Source organism: Montipora capricornis, chromosome 4 (genome assembly GCF_036669925.1).
Source record: "Montipora capricornis isolate CH-2021 chromosome 4, ASM3666992v2, whole genome shotgun sequence".
NCBI lineage: Eukaryota > Metazoa > Cnidaria > Anthozoa > Scleractinia > Acroporidae > Montipora > Montipora capricornis.
The window spans coordinates 32063472-32073471 of NC_090886.1; the positions used below are offsets into that span (position 1 = coordinate 32063472).

At 38.4% G+C, this 10000-nt stretch overlaps 1 protein-coding gene across 1 annotated transcript in view; it reads right to left on the bottom strand.

The window, feature by feature from the left end:
- The window catches only part of LOC138045929 (trafficking protein particle complex subunit 11-like), a 50498-nt gene that overhangs the window by 22400 nt on the left and 18098 nt on the right, over positions 1-10000 (bottom strand). The window contains exons 12-23 of the mRNA XM_068892563.1: positions 9325-9412; positions 8706-8785; positions 6527-6605; positions 5626-5680; positions 4676-4756; positions 4103-4167; positions 3952-4013; positions 2854-2989; positions 2651-2723; positions 1645-1702; positions 911-1045; positions 394-575 (exon numbers count right to left, since the gene is read on the bottom strand). Of these exons, the coding sequence (XP_068748664.1) occupies positions 394-575; positions 911-1045; positions 1645-1702; positions 2651-2723; positions 2854-2989; positions 3952-4013; positions 4103-4167; positions 4676-4756; positions 5626-5680; positions 6527-6605; positions 8706-8785; positions 9325-9412 (1094 nt within the window). The remainder of the gene's footprint in view (positions 1-393; positions 576-910; positions 1046-1644; positions 1703-2650; positions 2724-2853; positions 2990-3951; positions 4014-4102; positions 4168-4675; positions 4757-5625; positions 5681-6526; positions 6606-8705; positions 8786-9324; positions 9413-10000) is intronic.

Genomic DNA, 10000 nt, shown 5'->3' on the forward strand with positions numbered 1-10000 from the left:
GGCTTTTCAACAATCGCAACAAAACATCCGGAGCGGGCAACAACTGCGGAATTGTATCCTGGTCGGGATACATTTGAATTTAATCAGGGGCACGTGACCAAGAATCAACCAATTACAGTGCACGTTTGTTGAGTGAACGCCTAGGTATATAGCAAAATGGAATGTCTGTCCCAACTGCAAACAAGATAATTAACGTCATATATTCAAAATGGCGGCGCAAAGCAAATTTAAAGGATAATTGACATTCTGGAATTCACTTTTGTTTTGTTTTCAACAGAATATGAAATAAACCATTAAGCACAAATATTTGCAAGAGTGGAAGTTTCTTTTAAAAACTACACCCTGGACAACACAATAAAAAAAACCTGTTGCAAAGAAATGCTTCTTCCTTACTTGATTTTAGAAACAATCTGCAAGTCATCCCAATCAAATTGATCCTCCTTTGCGGCAGTTTTTGAGCCGTAAGATACAAAGGATTTGTTGGAAGATGCAGCGACCTCCACTCCACCACCGCTCCAAACCAGCACGGCACATCGAGACTCACGGGAACCCAGCTCGAGAGCAATGGAGGTAACCTGGAAACCACACAACCAAAGCTTTTTAGTATTCAGCCAAAAGCCATGTACTTAGACAATCAAATGAACCAATTATAACCGGAATCAAGTGGCAGGCTCCAAGGGCGGGAAAATGCGTGAGTGAAATTCACGCTTGGTTTAGGATTGGTTTCTGATTGGCTGAGGAAGTGGTGGGGAAAAACTCCCGCGAAACACCTTCGACACAAAACCGAAAAGCGCTCTGGAAGTCATTAGAATTCTGACTAATTATTGAAAATCACCCGATGCGGGCTCGCAGCTGAGGATGCCTTGTTTTATTAATTCTCATCATGCTTATGTGGTCCATTGTGACTTACCTGAAGTTGTTTTCCAACATCTTCAGGTTGTGGAACAAGTTGAAATGGAATCACTTTAGTTTGGCCTGGTAACAGATACAGCCCACCTTCGCCTTGAGTTAACGACGTCTCCACTACACATTGCTGGTTGTAAAACTAAAAGAAACCAAACGAAAAAAGTCAACAGCAAAAAGTCTCTGTAGAAATAACCTGACAATATACGAGCCAGAACACCCTTGAACCTAGTAATACAATGTCTTGCATGACATGTAACTTTAAGGGAACCTCCACTCCAACTAAGGAATAACTTTAAACTGGAGAAGATAACGTTGGAAATCAAATTTATTTTCAGGATTAAAAAAAAAAAAGAATTTTAATTTTGGTTATTTTTCGCTTATAAATTTCCAGGGATCCCCCATTCTGCCGAACTGAGGTTGCCAAATTGTTCGCACACAAAGGGTGCTTGTATAATAACAAAGAGTAACCGTAAACACGTCACATTAAGAAATCGAAAGTGGTTCAGCGTTGTCTGTTCTGCTATGGACAACGATATTCATCATCACAGTGGTCAAAATGTTGTGGACTCACGAGGCGCAGTCTCACCACTGTGCCACGTGGGATGCTTTCAAAAAGCCAATGACAAAAGCTGGAAGATTAGTGTTAGATGTATGGTAAAAGATCAGACATCCGAAAAGATATGAAAGTGAAGATGATGATAGATATCTAGTACAAATTCTGCCCTTTTGTTTGTTTACCTGGTTGTTCAAGAAAACGGAAATCTTGGAAAACCGGATAGGAAATGTGCAGGTAACCCTGAAATCGGAAATAAAGAGAAGAGAATTCCCTCAATCCTTACATTTACATTTACCTAGAAAATCATGGTGCTAGTGAATAATTTAGTAGGGACGTTACGCAAGCGACGTTTTTGATCCAAGCCGTCCGTTCTTCAAAAACGTCACGTGCAAGAAAAGCAATATTCACTTGTGAGATAATTATATGCTACAACTTTCTAGAAAAATAGAAAAATAGTCTCTCTAACTGGGTTAAAAGCTTGAAAACATTAAGGCTGAAATAGCAGTTAAACCCATATACTTTCTCAATTTAAGCCCATTTTCGCGCCATGACAAAGTCGAGTTGTGAGCAAGTCTATTGAACCCATGACTTTTGCTTTTTGCAAGTTTGCAAAATGCATCGTGCATATTTTTTATCTACACTTTATTCATGAGGAGCGTTTAGGCCCGTTTTAAACGTCGCATTTCACATGTGCCGAATCAAATGCAAATGAGAAAACTCTATTGTCTTCGCTTATTTGCATTAGATTCGGCTCCCTACTCACCCCCTATGGAGTACAATACAAAGTCATTAAACAATTTCCAGTTGGCTTTAAGCCTCAGTTTAGAACAAAATGTATCTTCAACAAGGCGTTTTAATACAAGTATTATTTCCAGCATAGGTTTTAGCAAAAGCCTATAATGCCTCGAAAAATCTGGGCAATCTCGAGCTCCTAGAAAGATAAAACGTGACTGAGTTTTAAACATGTAGAACGCTTTTATCAAAAATCAATATCAAAAACATCACAGCAAACTATTTTACATGCCTTTCTTTATTTCTTCAAGGATTACACGGCATCACCAGGTCATAATTAGTGTAATTATGAGCTGTGGTTGATTTTTTTGTTTAAAAAGAAAAAAAAACAAGAGGAACTAATACATACATACATACATGGAGGAAAGCCCTTTGTTAGCTAAGAAGGAAGCATACCTCAAGTAAATTTGGAGAAGGATGGTTGAATCTGCAGTAGTGGTAGCAGAGTCAAAAACAGCTTTGCATTCAACTGTAAATGATGACAACACTTGATTTATCAGTATGTACACGAACACAACAGCCAAAAATTGAAACAATGAGGAAATAAGTGAGACCAGAAGAAGGCATGATAATTCTAGCTAGCAATGCAAAGCACTAACCGAATGGTGCAATTTGGTCCATCTGTATGGTAAACACCTGAGGTGATTGTGTTGTTGCCTTCAAGGTTTTCCACAATTCCTTAGCTTCTTCAACTGCTTCAAAATCACAGCCAGGTTCAGGCTCAGGACACTCATTCTGTGTATGGTAAAACATAAACTAGTTTATCTGATAGTAATGCTACGGCACATTTCGTTGAAAGTGACGTCATTCATCATTTATTTAAGACTAACAAACTTCACCCCTTGCAGAATGTTACATTTTTAAAACGGTGGCCACAATTTGCCGTACACATTGACCTTGCGTTTCCGTAAGTTTCTGCTTCGACTGGTACACCACCGTGTCCGCCAGGATCAAACCGTCTACTCACAACGCCCTTTTCACATTCAGTACTGATTTATAATCTCCCCGCTTCAACATCAATAGGCCATTTCCGAGTTGCTCTTTGCCTCTCGTTCAAAACGAGTCTTGGTGCTAAGCCACTCAAATGATAATGAGTTTAATTTGCATTCAAATACACCACTCATTTCCATTTGAATGGTTGTGCACCAGGACTCACTTTGAAACGATGTCTTAAAACCCGTCGGGACTGGAGAAGATGATTTCGCGTGCATTTCACGGTCTGCTGAATAACTCTGCCCCTACTTGAAAGCCAATTATGCTGAGCCCATCATTGTTCGAGCACGTGCTAAGGAAGCAGATCGCGCGTGAAGGCTGTCAACTGACACCCAATCCTTTCACGTGTGATTGACATGATACGTCAATCATTTTTTGCGCGCAGATTATGGCGGGGAACAAAGCGATTTAAGAAGGAAAATTTACTTCACAGCCCACCGATTCAATATTTGCAAAAAAAAAAAAAATTGCGCGAGATTTTGCATGTCAGTAGGGGCCAGTTCAGGGAATCAGGTAACTTGACCACTGTAAAGAAATTCGAAAGCTAACGTTTCGAGCGTATGCCCTTCGTAAGAGCGTTAGCCCTTCGCTCTAACAGCGACTTTTGTGCGTTTATTTTAGCCAAATGAAGTGACTTCAAGGAAGTCTGTTGACGAATTCTTGATTGCTTCACATTTGTGTTGGTTTAAAAAGCCAGACCGTACCGCCATGACTTGAATAAGGTTGGTCTGACATCTTGTTTTCTCTTCTGGAGAATTCTCAGCATCTGATTGTTTGTTAAGATTAAAAAGTATTGTGTCTTATAATCAAGTGGTTGATGTGCTATTTTAACTGTGGGACTTTTGAAAAGGATACATCTGCCCATCAACTCGAGAGAAAGACCTATGTATTCTTGGATGTTCCCAACCAAGTAAGCACATCTGAAAAAAGCCAATGGAATTACAGTTATATAGACATCAGGTTTAAAGAACACGTGTATGATTAAATTTTAATGATGGATATGGCGTTTCTGGCATTCTCATTGGCTCACTAAATCTCAGAAAGTGCTGCCTTTGTAATTACATCCGAAAATGGTTTGCCTTTTAAGTCTTCTTGGATAAGCACTGCGAACCAGGAAAAGTTTTAGCTGCAACATAAGTGTTGTCCACTGATTCCAGACTGAAATGGAATCGGGATAGGTTGGCTGCGTTGGTGTTTAGAGGAGGAAACAGACACCAATACACCTAAAGTAGAAAACCAGAAAACGCAATCCCCATCATCACGTCTGCTTGACATGAGACACAGAGTCCCAGAATTTTGACGAGAGGTATCAGTGGCCTTCCTTGGCTGTTCCAACTTTGCTCTGCGGCCCTTTGCATAGCTGAAGTATATTTTGGTAAAACTGGATTGAGAAATCCTTGGATTTAAAATTTTTAAACGAAAACCAACCTGAGAGATGTGATTAACACTGAAGTCAGAAGTGACCACCATTTTTCTCTGCAGTAATCCCACTTGACTCTGCTCAACAACCTAAAATATTAAAATATATGTAAAAAACGACATAACTAAGAAAGCACTGATTACATTACATCATTAATCATTGTTGCTTCAACCTTCATAACCCATCGATGAACACAATGGTTATATCACAGGGTGGGTGTGATCAAATAGCGGTATGGACTGATAGTGGCTGCCAGAGGCACCATCACAAGCTGAAACCCGATCTCATCACAGAGAAAGAACTGTAAACTGCCACAAGACTGTGAGATCTGTGAGCTATATAAACCATAATAATAATAATAATAATAATAATAATAATAATAATAATAATAATAATGATAATCATCATCATCATCATCATAAGTACATGTATGTCTATTCACAAATCATTTCATTCATCTTTTACATGTTTTTTTTTTATTTTTTTTTTTTAACCGGGATTGTCATTTACATGTCATATCTACTTTACTGGTATTGTGAGAATGCGAAATTTTGACAATTTTAGTCCTGGCAGTACATGTATAGCAGGAAATTGGTCACCTGGACTTAGCATCTACCAGTCTCTTACAGCTCAGTTGAACATGAGTGGAAGAGCCTCCAAAAAAAGCAATCAAGAGGTCATAGGTTCAAACCCTTAAATGAAAATTATTGCAGTAAAAATACACTTAGCTACCAAGCTATGTAGATCACAGGTACTGCAGAACATGAATGAGAACCCCAACTTGTAAGAGGCAACTAGAGCCAGAATTGAAAGGCAAATTGAACACTGGTCCAAGAAGGATTTTACTAAACCTGGTGTAGTGCTGCATGCAAATCCAACATTGAGTCCCTAAGTTGCCATAACAAAAACACACTCCTTCAAAGTAATTTTTTTTGTTATCATTACACATTTTACTTACATCAAAGCCTTGCCAAAATCTCTTGCATGGTAGTATTCCTCTCCCATCTGCACCACTACAAAGTAACAAAAAAGAGTTATGCCTCCAGGATTGTTCAAGTTTTCAAACCTTACCAGAAAAAACAAACAACTGACTGCCAAGGGAACAGTTAACCGCAAGAATCAAAATGCACCAATCCTACCGTAGCTGCAGTTAAAACCAACCAGTCACAACTGAGTACCCTATTTCATATGCAATGATTCGACCTCATTGCCTCAAGACAACAAAAAGTATGCAAACATTGGGGTTGGAAGCAGAGTTGGGGAAGTGGCAAGGGCACTCACCTCCCATCAATGTATCCCAGGTTCGATTCCTGGACTTGATGACATTATGTGGGCTGAGGTTTTTGGTTCTCTATTCCGCTCTAAGAGGTTTTTCTCCTGGTACTCAGGGTTTCCCCTCACCTTAAAAACCAATGTCTGATTTGACTTGTACTAGATTTAAAACAAATTGCTGGACACCAGTAACTGTTGCTACCAAATGATTGTATAATCAGCTGATTGACCTTTCCATGATAAATAAAAAAGGTCTGCTGACGAGGCAAGTGGCCCAATAGGCCGGAGCCTATCCTGGTTTCTGTAGCATGAAGCGACTAGGAGTATTTCTACTTCCCCCTGGGTGGGATGCTAGGCTACCCCCAGCTTTAAATTTGCCAGTACCCATTTATACACCTGGGGGAATAGAGGCACCGTGAGAATAAAGTGTCTTGCCCAAGAACAAAACACAATGTCCCTGGCCAGGACCCTAACCCGGACCACTCACTGTGGAATGGAGTGCACTAACCATGAGGCCACTGCACCTCCCATGAGAATTAAAAGAGAACCAATAATTGGGAGACTGAAATAATACAATAGTTACTAACTGAGGTATCTTTTCATTCTTGGTGACTTGTATTTTTTAAACTGAGCCACGGCACTGCTGAGAAGAGGAATAATGATCCACTAAAAGCAAAAACAAAAATGCATTGAATTGATCACTACTACTAAAGGACTTACCACTCCATGGTGAAAACCTCATATGTAATGATTTAACATTGTGAAAAGCAATACAACAAGACAAAGCATGCAGGGGGAGGGAGACTCCCTTATAATTATGGGCTACATATGTATGTGCAGCCCTACAGGGTATGGCTTTTTAGCCGTTTTGGTCTGAAGTAGGGTATCAATTCCGACCATTTGGTCTGAAATAGGGTATGGTTTGTTCACTCAAGTCTTGAATTGGGTATGTTTTTTAGAAGAAGCTTCTTTATTATTAGGCGATAAGACCGTCAACAAAGCCCTTCTCAAATTATTTTTGGTCAGGTCTGAAATAGGGTAGGGAAATTCAAGATTTTGGTCTGAAATAGGGTAAGGGTTTCAGGAAGTGGGCTGCAAACACCCCCACCCAATTTTCCTGGGAGAACCCCCCCCCCCCCCCCTTCCCCCTTCTGGCTATGCTTTCAATGATTTTTATCATTGTTACCCGATTACATAGGATTCCACAACTTGTGCCCAGTAATATCAGTACTCATTTTCCCAAACTCAAATGGATGGAAAGCTGAGAGAACTTTGGAGTTGGGATTCAAACCTGGAGTGCTGGGATACAGCCTGTGAGCGCTATCTCCTACACTACATGCACACCCATGAAAAGTAATACAATACAGTTCAAATAACACTTTAAGTGCATAATTAAGCTCAGAATGGAATCTAAAAATAATGTTAATTCTCAAAAAAATCAATTTTTTTTATCCAGTCAGTGAGTGAGTGAGTCAGTCATTAATTCATTAACAGTTAAGATGATAGTACTGAAAGAAAAAAAATGTAATTTGAGTTTTGATGAAGAGTGAACTGGGAAGCTATTAATAATAATCTATTAACCGGTTGATTTTCTTGTTAAATCCCCAAACATTTTAAGTTCTAAAATACAGGAAGCCTGTGATCAATTAAATACCCTGTGTGTTACTACCAACTCAAGAAACAAAGGATACATCTGACCTGTGAAAAAATGTTTTTTTTCCTTTCAAGAGTTATAAAGTTCGACAAGAAATGTTTGAATTAAACACAAAGATCAAAGATTCACTTTCCTAGATGAGGTTATTTATCACCAGGTAATTCTATCGTTTTGGAAATAGAAGCTGCTTTATTATTCATCTGGGTCACAAATTCCTGCTGGTTTTGGGGCTTATCTGTTGAAATTCTTAGAACAGACCTGTTTACTTTCGTGATTCATGCACGCACTGCGGGCCTATTTGCCACCACAGACTTACAAATCACTCCACTCGCTCACCACTCACTCTTAACAACCCGATGACATAGTGTGTAGTGCACTTATAAAGTGCACTACCACAAGAAGGAAGAAAAATGAAAGAACCTCAATTTACAAGTATTTACAGGTCAGACAACGTTTTACAAGCTTTTGGATTGCAACACAATTAAGTCTTTCAAAGAAGACCAAAGGTCTGCCTATACACTAGTCTGTACTCTTTTCTGTCTAGCTGACTAACTGTCAGAAGACGTTAATAGTTTTTGCAAAGATTGGGCATTCAATCTGTATCTTTACAATGTGTTTCAGACAAAATTGTCTTGCTTCATTTAACACACATGCACAACCAAAATAGATATGATATTTCCAAGTAAAGAACTTTTGAATTATGACTTTTATGCCAACAAGTGAAAAGAGCCATCACTACTTCTAACACTTATTGCCGTAACTTTTTTCCTAGTGTTTTAATTGTATTTTATTAAATTTTGTTTCACTCATATTAAATTTGTTGACAACTTGGTTAATAACACACCATTTTTTTCAACTTTTACTAGTTTAGGGTTCATTAAATGCTCAAGTGTTAATTTTAAGGTCCCTTGCAGGCAAGGCAAATTTTAAAGGTCACCACTGTTCTATCAAAGTTGGATTTGAGGGTAAAAGTGTTCTTTTGAGTATTTTTTATGAAGAAGACTCGTTCATAGATATATAACAGCTTTTAATTCCAAATTTATGTTAAACTCCTCTCCCCTTTGTACATGTATGTGTGTGTGTGTGCATAATTATAATAAATATACACTCACGGAATGGTCAACTTGTATTTCCTGAGCCTGGAGTGCTATTATTCCAGCATGCTCTAATGCAGCATCTGGTGGTTCAATTCCTGTATATAAAAATGTTCAATATATAAATTAGTTGATCAATTAAAACAAATGTCACAAAATTTCCTACTTGCATTAAATTCCAAATCATAGCTATGTTCTTCGTATGAATCATAATTATGAACTTTCTTTGAAGTTTTAACCCCTCCCCATGTGAGAGTGAGGTTACTTTATAATATTATACATTTTTCTCCAGATGGCTAATGTCAGACGATGTTTAAGGTGTGAATGGGTTAACCATGGTACAGCATTGCAAGCACTGAGAAAGTCCATCGTTTGTGATCCTGGGAAACTGGGATTAGAGCTGCTGACTTTCATCTGAAGGTGCCATAATGCCCATGGATAGTTCGTGTAGATACAATATTACACTAAACTACCGGTACCTAAATATACTCAGGAAGTAACAATACATGTAACACTTCACTTGTCTAATAAATTCTAACCAACATTAAGGTTGAAGCACCAACCCAATTTTGATTAAAAAGAATACAACCGAGATTTATCTACATGTATATGTAAAATTTTCTTATTAATTTGTCACCTGTAAAACCTTGCCTCCAAGGTCTTTGGCCAAAGAAATCCAAGTTTCCAGCATTCTCCAATGGATTCATGGATAATGGAGTGGTCGTCTGCAAAATCACAAAAAAAGAAAAAAAAGAAGAAGCAAAACCAATGATCAATATCAGATGATTGTTAGGACTTAGCTCTACAAACTTTTGGTTTAGGTTTAGGTGGTGGCATATTACATGTATAGCACATTGTCCAGGATTTGCCTGACAATGCTTCAGGTTAATTAACAGTCTAACCATTGCATTTTTCTTAGGTGGCACTAAACTCAATACTGCCAGTAAAATAGCCAGCTTGGTTTCCTCCAGCCAGTTGAAAATTTTCAACATTTTGCATTTGATTTGCGATCATCTTTCTGCGCTCAAATTTGTAAATTTGTTGTATAAATTACACACACAGTATAATTATTTAAAATGATTAAGATTACATGTAAAATCAATGAGGTTCAATGCACATTGTCCTTGGCCATCTCTCTTTCTCTCTCAAGCCCATCAGGATTCAGGATGAGACCCCTTTAGCTTAAAAGAGAGCTGTTTATAAGCCCTTAATTACACAAACTCCTGACCATAAAATGCCCGTTTCTGATGCGCAAAAAAAAAAAAAGATTTGTATGGCCCTTATGCCACCCTCCCTCCCCTCTCCACACAACA